Source organism: Apteryx mantelli, chromosome 12 (assembly GCF_036417845.1).
Source record: "Apteryx mantelli isolate bAptMan1 chromosome 12, bAptMan1.hap1, whole genome shotgun sequence".
Taxonomy (NCBI): Eukaryota; Metazoa; Chordata; class Aves; order Apterygiformes; family Apterygidae; genus Apteryx; species Apteryx mantelli.
In genome coordinates, this window is record NC_089989.1 from 2,709,781 (window position 1) to 2,722,643 (window position 12,863).

The 12,863-nt window shown below is 39.1% G+C and overlaps 1 protein-coding gene across 2 annotated transcripts in view; it reads left to right on the forward strand.

Moving 5' to 3' along the window:
- EEFSEC (eukaryotic elongation factor, selenocysteine-tRNA specific) overlaps positions 1–12,863 on the forward strand; it is a 130,150-nt gene that overhangs the window by 40,567 nt on the left and 76,720 nt on the right. For both annotated transcript variants that reach the window (XM_067303698.1, XM_067303699.1), the window contains exon 4: positions 1,060–1,224. In XM_067303698.1, the coding sequence (XP_067159799.1) occupies positions 1,060–1,224 (165 nt within the window). The remainder of the gene's footprint in view (positions 1–1,059; positions 1,225–12,863) is intronic.

Genomic DNA, 12,863 nt, shown 5'->3' on the forward strand with positions numbered 1-12,863 from the left:
AGCTGGGGCGTTGGGGTGTGATGTGGTCTGGCCAGGCTGCCCACAGCAACAACTAGAGAGGTGGAGACAAGCAGGTCTTTAGTTTTGCCTTCATCTAGGTCCAGGTAGATTTGCTGTGCTGTTCCCAACCTTAAAGACTCTGAAGGAAATACCAATATGGCAGCTCTTTCTGTCAACTCTGAGACTTAAATATTAGAAGAGCTGGCAAGCGAGCTCTGCTATTGAGCTTCAGAATTTTATCCTTTCTGTCCTTGATAAGAGATTCTCTCTCTCTCTCCATCGTTCTGCCATTGCAACTTAGGCTTAACCTGCTGTTCCTGACCTTAAAAGCAGATATTAAAGGCAGTGCCAAGTGTATATGCTGATGTGATAACAGGGGTAGGGATCAAAGATGATTTGAGACAAGGGATGAACCAGTTCCTCTTGATCACTGTTGGGTATGTGACTGAATTTCTGTAATTAATTTCTTCTGTCCGTGATGGTATATTTCAAGAAACAAAGTGTTTGTCAGCAAAATGCAAATCCTAAACTTGGAGAATTTTTCTAGAAAATGCTACTTATATAGCTATTTCTCTTAGTAGCTTGATCCTCCAAGAAATGTTAACATAAATCTGAAGCAAAATTTGGCTGTCTGTAAGTTCATTCTCACAAAATCAAAGAAGCTGAAGTAGCAAAATACACTATAAAAATCCACTTTTTGGAAGAGGGTAAAAAAGAAGCGGTGGGGGAAGAGTACAGGAGTTTTTGCTTTGCTTTGCTGCAGTGTTTATATTGAGTTTGGCAGCAACTTTGTCGGCAATGCAGTTTTGCTAATCAAGCTGAATGTGCAGCACCAAATCTTTCTAAGGCAGAAAATCGAACTGTTCCTGCTGTTGAGTGCGCATCTCCACTGTGGCACGCACAGTTAATTTGACATTGGTGTGTTCTAAGCTCATTGGGAGACGCCTGAAATCAGTAAAACTGCAAGCTTGTTGAATCAATCATCCACTTGCCTTCCTTTTGCTTTATGGCTGTCATGACTTTTCACCCAGGCATGGTGCTGCTTTTATCTTTTTTCAGGTCCTCAAGTCTCAGGCTTACCTGCCATCAAGAGACCCCTCGGGACACTTTCTTATGGCAGTCGACCACTGTTTCTCTATCAAGGGTCAAGGCACGGTGATGACAGGGACTATTCTTTCTGGCTCTGTTAGCCTTGGTGACAATGTGGAGATTCCTGCCCTGAAGGTGAGTCTCTCATTTTTGCTTCCTCCCCCAGTTTTCCTGATAGAAAGGGACACTCAACAAAGAAGAGTGTGTTCTCTTCCAATCTGAATTTATTCACTTATTTTCAATGTCTTTATTTTTCTGTTATTCTGCTATAAGCCAAGCTCATAACAGAGAGATTTTAAATGAGGCAGCCGGTAAAGTTACCTGCTCAATTTTAGTTGAACGAAGAGGATAGAAAGCTGGCTTAGATTAGTGTGTTAGATCTTCAACTTTGAGAAAGCAACCTGGGCATGTTTCCAAGATGGGACATGCCCAAGGAGTGAACAAGGTTTGAGTGAGGTTGTGCTTGCATTTTAGACGTTGTACTGCGGTGAGAAGGCTTGCAAAAGACCCTGACTAGGTAGCCTTCCTGAGATGTCTGGAAGCGAAGGAAATGACAAGAGGAGGGCATTGAAATGCTTGATGCACATTCTCTTTGCTGGGTGTTTAATTGATGTCAGCATGTTCTGAGAGCTGCTGGGATGCAGTATGTGGCTTGCTGCAGTCTGGCGTTTTAGAAAGTCGAGAGGCCTTTCAATAGCCTTTGAATTGCTTGAGCATTGTTACTATTTTATTTCCTTAAAATATATTCTTTCTTTAAAAGACATCAAGGTACCTTGATGCTTGGAACAAGCACAGTCTATTTCACAGGTGCTGATTTTTAGACTGCTGTGACTCTCCCTTTCTGTTAGTTGCCCTGAATGAGCCAAGATCTGAGCCTTTTGGGGCTGTTTCAAGCAGCAGCTGCAATCAGTTGCATTCAAAGAGTAGCCAGCTTGTGGCTGGATGGGACCTTTCAGGGCTGTCAGTATTATCCTGAAGTCCTGTTATTATATGGATCTTATTTCTTTCATTGAGTGGACATGCTGCTTTCTCATCTTTGCTTATACTTCATGGGCAAGTGAAGGACTAAGTGAGGCACTGATTTCACCTGGAATATTTTGCTGGTAGCTGGCACTTAATTTTAGGCCAGCCTCAGACTTTTCTGTGGTAGCTGGGACCATTTGATATATATCATAATTACCTTTGGATAAAAATAACTTGCATGATACACACCACATCATGTCTGTTTTCCCAGCTGAGTTCCTCACTGCCCGTATTCCTACTTGGAACACGCAGCCCGTTCTGGGAGCCCTGCCTTTCATTTCTGCAGGCACTGGGCTTAGCTAGGTTTGCATCAGCCTCTCCTGCTTTCGCCTTGTCCAAGTCCCTTTCCTTTTCCTTTGTTTCCTGCTTGCTGTCCGGAGCCTGGCGGCACAAGGGCTCCGAGGAGGGACAAGCAATTAGGAGAGCAAGGCTGAGGAGCGCAGTGAGTGATGCCTCCTGCCCGACAGGGGCCTTGCATAGCAAAGGCAGCTACCTTCCCTTTGGGGGAGCGCTGGTCAAATTTCCTGTCGCTTTGGCTCCAGGATTTGGGGGTGAGACAGAGCAAGGCAATTACCTCTTTCAAAGGAGGAATGCGTAACTAGACTGTGTATGGAAGTGACTGCTTAGCTCTTCCTGTAATGTCCAAGAATGTTTTAGAGAAATACATCTAGGCATTACAAGCTGCTCTTTGAGGATCAATAGGACAGCAGAAAATGACAAAAACGTAATGAAAAACTTGACTATTGCAAGTGGGTGTTTACGAGGAAGGTAGGAGAGACTTTATATATAAAAAACAAAACAAAACAAAGATTTAAAAAGATCTCTCTCTTTGAGAGATATTTCAAAAGATGCTTCCCCCCCCCCCCCAGTGACTGAGGGAGCAGTGAGGTAAAAGGCAAGTAGGAGATAAGCAGAGCATTGACAAAGAGGAGCCAGATCACTCAGCATTAGTGGCATTAACCAGTTCCCTCAAAGTTTCAATTTATTTTCAATTAGTATTAATGGATTAATCTTTCTACTGGTTTGTAACCAACATGTCTGAGCGGTACGGTAGTGGGCAGAGATTTTTGTTTGGTTTTTATGCCACTAGCAGCTTGCGAATGTTCCTACCATACAGGTAGGGAAGCCAAAAGCACAGTGAAAGGAAGCAACTTCTGTAGGTTGGAGCTGTGTTGTGCTTACCCCTGCTAGCGTCACCCAGAGTTAGGCTGGGATACCTATAAAAGGTCAAACCTTTCTCAGGCCTGCAAGGTAATGGAGGAAGCACATTTCACAACACATTGTGGTTTGTGACTCCCTCTGACCCTTTTTTGCCCTGACCCTATGGTAACTGAGATTGACAGCTGGTGCCCACTGGGCATTTAGGGACATTACAAACCAGCTGCTTTTTAAATTTGAGGAACCCTCTCACCAAATGAAGTGGCATCACTTTCCAGTTGTGCTAATGGACTTCGACGTCTTTGACCGCTTGAACCTGCACAAAGGAGGGACACAGCAATTAAAAATAAACAGTGACATTCTCGAACGCCCATGCTTGCTCTGATTGAGGTTGAGAGCACCAGCAGTGCATGGATTCCTTTATGCTGTTGCCTATGTAAATTGCCATCTGGGGTTGATTATCCATACAGCAAAAAGAAAAAATTATATGTGTTTGGCAAAAAGCTTTGACACAGCAAACAGTGCACTATCCAATTGAGTTAGTACTATTTGTTCACTAGCACTTGAAATCCACCTTGAAGAGCATGAACCTGGGATTTCTGCAGCAAAAACATAGCGTTGGCAGAATTCTGATTGTCCTTTAGGATTACTTTAGTGGTCTTTCGCTCTCTACAGTGCTACAGTTTACAAACTATAACAACTTATGTGACATTTTTATTTCTGCTTATAAAAAGTTCTTGAAGCTGAACAGAGGAGATTTCTTTTTTTTTTTTTTCTTTTCTGCAATAGAAATTCATTTTATTTTACTGATAGATTTGGCCCCTAATTGTTTCAAAATGGTGATCTAAGTGCATTTTATTTTAGTGAATGTAGTTTAAGTGAGCATGATTTTTGAAAATTCTAGTGCTGAGTTACGCCTTTTTATAGCATTCTTTAATTAAAAATGTAAAGTATTTTTTCTGTGGGGGAGAAGTATCTCTACCTTCTCTATACAGATGAGAAGAATGATAGTAGCTTGTGAGCAGCAGCTGTTTAGAAGGCCTAAGCAAAACAGGCAAGAACCAGGACTTGACTTTTTGTTCTTAACATTGGTTGTCTCCAAACAAACAAAAAGTGTGAAAGCTAATGCAAAATGTGGTGGGATGTTCAGTCTTCCTCCCTTCTGCCCAGTGTTAGTGATTATTGCCTTAAATTGCACAGTTGCACCACATTAGAAATACTGTAAGATTGCATAAAGCAGATGGTATTTTAATGTTCCTGTTCAGAGATGATGTTTGGAATTGGAGAAAATTTTCCAAGTTAGTTGATAAGAATCGCTTCCTCTGTTTCAAAGTTGTGGAAGTTCATGAATGTAGTAAGGAGGCAGAGATGTACAAAGTAAATGGATATAGAATCAGGGAGACAGGATGAAGCTGGTTCATAGTGAGGCTTACTTCAGAGCAAAGTAATCGCATCTGGATCTGTCAATAACGTGTGGTTGTCCTGAAAGTGTTGACTTGGCATTGCCTTACCTATGATCAAGTGCTACAGGTACATAGTAGCCACAAAGCATGTATGTCGCAGCAAGGTACATAGACCACTGTTTTTGTCATGACTTCTAATAAGTAGAAACACGCTATTTGCTTTATTGGAGCTCCTAGCTGTTCTGTTTTATGTAATTATTGAAGAATAATATAGCAAGTTGATGCAAACTGAAAGGCTGGTGGATGTTAACTCCATTGGAGCCTATATAAAAGTAGAGTATGATGCCATTTTGTACTGCATTTTGTCAGAAGTTAATGAGTGCTTTGAAGGTTGACCAGCTGAGTTACTGACAAATGGCTATTTTGATGTTTACCTGCAAGGGATCTTTGTGTGTGTGTGTGGTTTTTTCTTTCTTTCTTTTTTTTTGTTTTGTTTGCACTGTCTGCTGGATTTGAATAATGTATCTGGTATAATACAGTACAAATAAATAATGGACAAATCATACAGACACCCGTTCACTGGACCGCCCTTGGGAGCAGCCTCTTTGGACACTGTTTTTTTGATCTCCTTGGTGTGGTTGAGCTGCTATCATTAAAGGGGAAGAGGAATGTTAATACCGAGTGCATCCTTCACTGTCCCTGAGGCTTGCAGTAGACAACTGCTGTTATTAATTCCGAGCATTTCAATCTCAAAAGTTGCAAGAGTGTTTATGAAGTGCTTCTCTTGTAGTTGGAGAATAGTCATCAAGGTGTTTCAGTAATTTGATCTACTTCCAAGAGGTCACCTGAGACATCAAGTATGAAAAATATGAGAAACTTGCTTCTGCTCTATTCAAGTCTCCTAGAAAAGGAGAGTCTGTTTTAACCCATAGTGGATTCTGACTCGGCAAGGGCATATTTCCTCTCAAATTATATTGACTTTCTGAACCTGTGAGAAGTACCATTTTGTAAACACGATACTTTGAGAAGCTTTATGGAATCATGTACCTGGAGCATATGATAAGAGACCTTTTATAGGCTTTTTTGTTGGCTAGATAACCTTGGTCTGGTTTTTGGCAGACATTCCGTAGCTTTTTTGCCTTAAACAATAAAAAAAAAATTCTCCAGTGTCTGATAGAATAACCCAAATAGCATCTGCAAGAGTATTCCCTTCAAACCACTATAGCTATTCGAATTGTAACATGCATTTGCTTTTGCCCACATGAGTACTCCAGCTTCTCTGACATCCTAAGACCTCTAATTAGTGAGCTTTAGTATATAAATGTAGTAAGAACTAATTGCAATACTTTTAAGGCCTTTTTCAAAATCATATAAAGTTGCTCTATTTAGGTCTTGTCAGAGAAAATATCCCTGTATGTAAATCTCAGAAAGCCTGTTGGATCAAAATCTAAGAATGGTACCATGAAGACATTTGTATGCAGAATTTCATGGTGAAATCTCTTAAATACATTTTTACCACTTTCATGTTCCATTTGCTGGCCCTCATAGTGTACCTCCTCTGAAGTTCAAGGTATCTTGACTACCTTTCGCACTGCAAGTAGATAAAGCCATTGCTAAATCTTCTGAGGGTGTATTTGAGTGCTGTTTCTGTGTCTTTTTCCAAGGCTTCTTTATTTTTTTATTTTTTATTTTATTTATTTTTTCCTTGTTCAATACTGATAGAAACATCCTTTATATTGCTGAGGTATATCTGCTGGGGAGGAAGCCTGGCCCACCTCGAACATGACTTGTTTATGAAATCTCTTGTGCTGCCCTTCTTGGGGTTATACTGTAGGAAGAAGGATGTAGTCACTGAATACAATTTTCTTATTGCGATGGCAATCATGTCAGATAATTTGACTGGAAGTTAAGATCCACTTAAAACTAGTTGTTTTGTCCCACTACTCTCCTGGGAAGGCTGTTCTACTATCTAATTCCTGTGATGGTTAGAAATGTTTTAATTTTCACCTTCCATTTTCCTTGGAAGCTTGAAAATAACTTACTGTATCAGTATGTACTTGTTTTGATATACATTTCAGCCAACTTTCCTTCTTTTCACTGTAGTACTGTGAAGAAGAGCAGTTCAGGAAATCGGGGGGGTGGGGGGAGAAAAAGCTGAATTAAGGAAATGTAACAGATAAAATTCTTTCCTGGTAAGAAGGCAGCTCATAATACATATTAAAATCTGTGGGTAATGAAATATAAGAATCTTAAATCCTGAGTCAATGAGTTAAGTGTATATAAATAATGTTATACATGCAGTTTAATTCAGTACCAGTATTGAACTGTTTTTTTTTTTTTTTTTTTTAATTGTCTTCCACTTCTAAAGCATGGGTTTGTTCTTTGGAGATTTTCTACTTTCCTGAAAACATCAGTGTGAATCCTGCTGGTTTTGCATCAGCTGTGGCATTTACTTAAAAGTAAAACATGCAGGATTTGGCTCAAGCTGGAAGGTACTGCTTTCAACATTTAGGATATCATCAGTTATTTTGGAAGAATTATACTCCTCAGCACAGTTCTTTGTGGTTAAGTAAAGGATTAAAGACCTGATCCAGTGCCTGTGGAATGAAATTTAGATCTGGCAATAAAAACTTCTCAAATCTTTTTGGCTTGATCTCATGAGAGAATAGGAGTAGCAGATGCTGAGCTCTTTTAAAGATCAGTTCCCTTATTTTTTATGTATATTTATGTAACTTTTTACTGTTATTTTTAATTTCTTTTTTGTTCACACTTTCAAAAATTAAGACACTAAAGGAATGCAATCTATTTTAAGTTTGTAAGAAATATTTCTAATTTTGGACTTAATAAAAGTTCAGGAGGAGATGCGCATGTTGCTATTCTTTCACTGCTAACTACTGAAGTGCTATAGTTTTGTTCGTATCAGTAGCAATTTTTATTAAGCAGTGTGCAGGTACAGTAAAAACAGGGAGCAAGATCAGGACTTTGCGTTAATGTTTATTTTATTGAGGACCAGGGATAAAATATAATAGAAAGGGAGCTGAATGTGTATCATGCATTTAAATTTTTTTTTTCTACTTGGTCAAAGCAGAAGGGAAGAAAGCCAGGGGGAGAACAGCCAATCTGAGCAGTGCTAATCCAAACCATACACTGTATTTCTGGAGCTTGTGTGTCTAATGTGATCTCTGTAGGCAGAGAAGTGGCCTGGTCAGTGCTGGCCAATTAACTCTTCAAATACTAAAATTCATCTGCAGCTTTTTTTAGGGGTCTAGATGTACTGTATGCTTCCTGCCAGCTGGATGGAGTTTGGATACAAATGCCTTCTAATGGATTAGAAAAATCACCCAAGAAGTATGTGAGTTTCTTCCTGTGGTGGATCTGAAAAGGAAATATTTGTGTGTCAGTGCTTCTGTCCACTTAAGGTATCTTTAAATGAATATTTGGGATACAGGTTACACATGAAAGTGCAGCATTGCTGGAAACGGTACTGTTCTTCGAGATGAATTTTAATTTGTACAGTTATTCCATGATACTGTCTGGTTTGTTCCAGATTATCTGCAACACTAGCTGGTTGCGTGAGATATTTTGAAGGGCATTTTTTGTGCTGCTGCCACACAGGTAATTTTGCCTTTAGAGTTTTGCCGCAGAGAATTGATATTGTCTTGAGCTGTTGAAGAACTGGAATCCTGTTTAGTGGGGTTCAAAATGATCGTCTCAACTTCATTATCTGAGGAAATGAAATTAGATTGTGCAAGATGAACCTGATGTTTCTCTTTGATACAGCGATTGATTTTTTTCTTAGATAAATCAAATTACACTTCTGTCCAGATTTTAGTAGATATTTGTCTCATGAGAACTGTTAGAAAGCTGAAGAAAGTTGTTACAGAAATACAAGGCGGGAAAGAAATTGAGCTGAAGAAGAGTGAACGAAGACTGACATGAAAACACTATGGGTAGAGTTCTTCGGTGGCTGCTCTGGGCACTACGGTTTCACTAGTGATGTTCCACGTGCTCCTGGGATGTAGGCATTTTCCCCACTAGCTTGCAGTATCAGTGCACTTTCCTGACTCGCGAGGTCTGCTGGCAGGTGTGACTTCCATGCGTAGCACAGCACAAGTGGTTCCAGCACGGTCTGTGATGCTCAGCATGCTGTAGCTCTTTGGGCATTATTAGACATACTGGGTTGCTGGATCTGCCAGAAGAGTTCGGTATCCCAATACTAAAGATTGCTGCAATTGCAGGAATGGAAATACATTCTTGTATGTCATACTAGAGTGAGTCAGCTTCAGTACTACAAGATCTTTAAGAATAAACAGATATGCAGGTTTCATCTGAAAAAAAAAAAAAGAAAAAAGAAAAAACCAACCCCCTAAGCTATTAAGCTGTGATACTTAGATTTGTCTTTATTACTTTAGCTTCCCTCATCTGTTCTTCGTTCCACTTCTCCTGCCCATCTCACTCCATCTCCGGCTTCTTTTCCAGTCTTAAAGTTTGTTTTTTTGAGGTGACTGATCTTTTCCGCTTTCACCATAGTTCGAAGGAACTTTTTCCTTCCTCCTTTTTCTCAGCATTTGTTGTTGCCATCTTAAGTAACAAGCCAGTTGTGTAGACACATTCCTGGACATCTTGGCTTAAAACCTCTGATGCTTGAAACCAGAATCAATCAAGGTCAGATGAGAAACTTTGAGATGGCTTTTTCGAACTCATTTCCGTCAGCCATAGCTAGAGCAGGTCTGACAAGACACAGGTGAGAAGAAAAGACATGATAAACACTGAATATTGCTATCCTCTAGAGAACAGTTTCTGAAGATGGGTGAGCAGGCTCCAGTGCCTCCTCTGCAGGGTATACCAGCTATTGATTTCATAGGGTTAAATCTGTCTTGCACTTTTTGTTAAAATGGAGTCCTGGAACCATCTAATGTGGGTATGGTAAGCAGTGTTCTGTAAGCAATGTACACAAGAAGAAAGATCTTAAGATGACTTGAGCCACGGTTGGGATGCAGCTGAACAAAAAGCGCACGCGATCCTGGAGCTTGTTAGGCAACATATTTCCTGTAGAGCAGTTGCTGCTCCAGTGGTCAAGTGTTGCTTTCTTGGGTATGGTGACCCTGGCGTCCAAGATTGGCTTGAAACTAAGTTAATGGATATTGCTATAGTAATCACAAACTTCCATCCGAATGCCTTTTGTTTAAATTTTATGGTAACTTTTTGAAGCAAAGGATGGCTGTTTTGTGTTTGCAAAACTTGTTTGCTTAAGCATTACTGCTGCCAGGTCATTAACTTTATTTTTATTTCTTTTAATTTATCAGGTAGAATTGTTCTCGATACAATTCAATTGAAAACAGACCCACATGCACGTACACACATAGTTTGAACAGGAATCTTATTGGAACGCTTGAATAATAATTGGAAAGGTAACCTCCTGTATGGTAAACATAGCTTTCACATTGCATTCCTGCTGTGAATGTAACTTTAGTACGCGTAGGCTTAGTTAGGGCAACGAGTAACTATCATGTTTTAAATATTTAAGTTCAAATGCTGGAGGCTTTGGCAAAATTTCAGCAACTAGAATGAAGGAAGGGAATGTCACTTTTTGTTCTTCCTTGGTCATCCATGTACAGTACAACTCTTCGTTTGATCAGGCTTTTAAGAAGCAAAACAATTCTGCAAGCGCTGTGCTGACTAAGCCGGGGTCTGTATATCATAAAGATCTCCTCAGATCTGGGTGCTGGCAAAAAAGTAGGATCTGAATATTGAAAACCCTGTTTAACCTTACTCAACCAAGATTGTTGAAGATAAACTTCTAGATTTGACCAGAGGAAGGAATAGTATAGATTAGTGAGTAGGTGCCAACCAATCTAAAATTAGTCTGTCACCAGAATACTTTCTTCAAGGCATATCGTTAAGACACCATAGGAAGTCCTCTGGATTTCATGCTTTGTACTGTATGTTTGAGATACCCTTCTCCCCACATTTATAAAACTCCTTAAATTTAATTCTATGTTACTACTATGAAAATTGCAGAGAATTGGCTTTAGTCTTTAAATATTTTTGTTCCAGCTCATCCCCTGAGTCTGTTGTCATCTGCCTGGGACAATAACATGCATTGTCAACATGTATTGCCCAAACTAAATGTAAAATGCATCGCTTCACCAGGGCATTCCTGTAATACTATATTATAATAACCAGTGCACTTTTGTGATGAAAGAAAAGAAAAAACAATACTAGAGAAAGCCAATGTTTACAGTATCTGCTGGAATAATATAATTATGTAAGCTGCCTGGATGGTGTTGTGATGAGCATGATATAAATGCCTAGATACAGATTTTCATTTGCAATTGACTGAAATGAAAACTACAAACTCCCAGGGTCTTCACGGTTATAAAAATTAGCTTGAAAGCATGTGCCATAGACCACAGTTGGCTTTTTTCTTTTTCCTCTAATGAATAAATAATCAAGAATAAATGTTTCACACTTTAGGAATCGCAGTGTAAAGGTCAAATACTCTTTTAAGAGTCACTGTAACTAATGCTTCTTTAAATATGTGCTTAAATTGACTTAAAACTATCAGATCTTTGTGAGAGTTGAATTTACCAGCTGACCCATTTTCTGTCTGGGCAACTGAATTTTTTAAAAATATCTTCTAAATATACAGTGTGCAAGAAGTTTTGCAAAAGAATGGCCGAGACGACCTTACTGCTTGTTCAGTTCAGGAGGCAGAAATTAGGAATGGGAACAGATAAACTTGCTGGAAACAGTGATCCTGTTATATGTGCAGATGTGAATAAATGTATTTTTTTAAATGGGAAAGAAGTATTGAAATTCATGATGCAGAAGTTTCCTCCTCACTTTAGGTTATATGTTAGGTTTCAGAACCTCTTGAAGTTTTCTGCTGTTTCCCAGTATTCATCTAACAACTTCATCCTTGTTATTTTGCTATAGTTGCTATGTTGTAGGTGCTTTTTCTTAATGTAATATTCAGTATATAATTAATTTCAGTAGACTTATGTTAACCATCCTTGGAAGAGTTTGTCTGATGTGCAATACGTAGTATGTAGGACTGCAAGCGAGTTAAGCGATTGCTTAGGGAAGGAAATATCTGTTGATATAAACTTAGTTCAGTTTTGAGGTATGGATATTGTTCATGTGGTGTTTGTTTTGCCTGGTTGAAAACATTGATCCTGGTTGTGGAGAATAGTTGACAATAACGGGAAGTCTCTAGGGGGTGAGGAATATGCAGATGGACTACAAACACTCAGAATGAAACTGTGGAAAAGAGGAGCATAAGGGAAACTTAAAAATATGTATCTTTGCAAAGAACGAAATAAATGCCCAGTAAAACTAAATTAAACGATTAAAATAAGTTTGGCTTTGGAGGTCAGATTTGGATCAGTACAAATCAACACCAGTTAGTTTAATCTAAATGCAAAGAAGTATGCAAATCTTTGTAAAATGAAATGAAAGCAAAGTCCCACTGTGGACTTTAGGACAGAATTCAAGACAGGTGGTGACTGAATAGGAATCATGTTTTGTCAAAAGTATTGGTGTTTCTATTTCACGTAAGTATTCTTTTTCTGTCGTTGACCTGATGTTCATTCGAGGAGTCATGATTGATTGTTTTTATAAAATGTGTTTTTAATTTGGTAAGGACCCTCAAATTAATACTTCAGTCCAGTATTGTCAAAGGCTGGTACCAGAGACTTGGTTAACTGGACTGTAGGAGCAGGTTATTAAGGATGTCTGTGGCCTGGGGAGGTCCATCTTCTTTTTCCTCCCCCTCCATTATGGGAGATTATTCTCCTGTGTGGTAATGCAGGAGTGGGGTCCTAACTTGCTGAGGCTTCTCATGAGTCTAAATGTGGGCCTGAGGTGCTACATAAGGCTGAGTTCAACATAATTTATTAAGTAAATTATCTGAAGTATGAATATTTCTCAGGCATGCAGTTCCCTAAATAGTGGCAGGAAGATGGAAATGTCAAGTTGGCGGAAATCATGATATATCTATTTTTCCTTCTTGCAGCAAGCGCCAACAGATTACAAATGTATCTTACAACTCTTGACTAATCATTCGTAACAATAGTGTTTGAAAGAAATTTGAACTTCTTTTTTTGAGTTGTTTCTTCTACTTGTGTCCCTGCTTTGTTTTGTTCTTCACCACCCATCCTATCTGTTTGGCTTTTGGAACTTTTATTT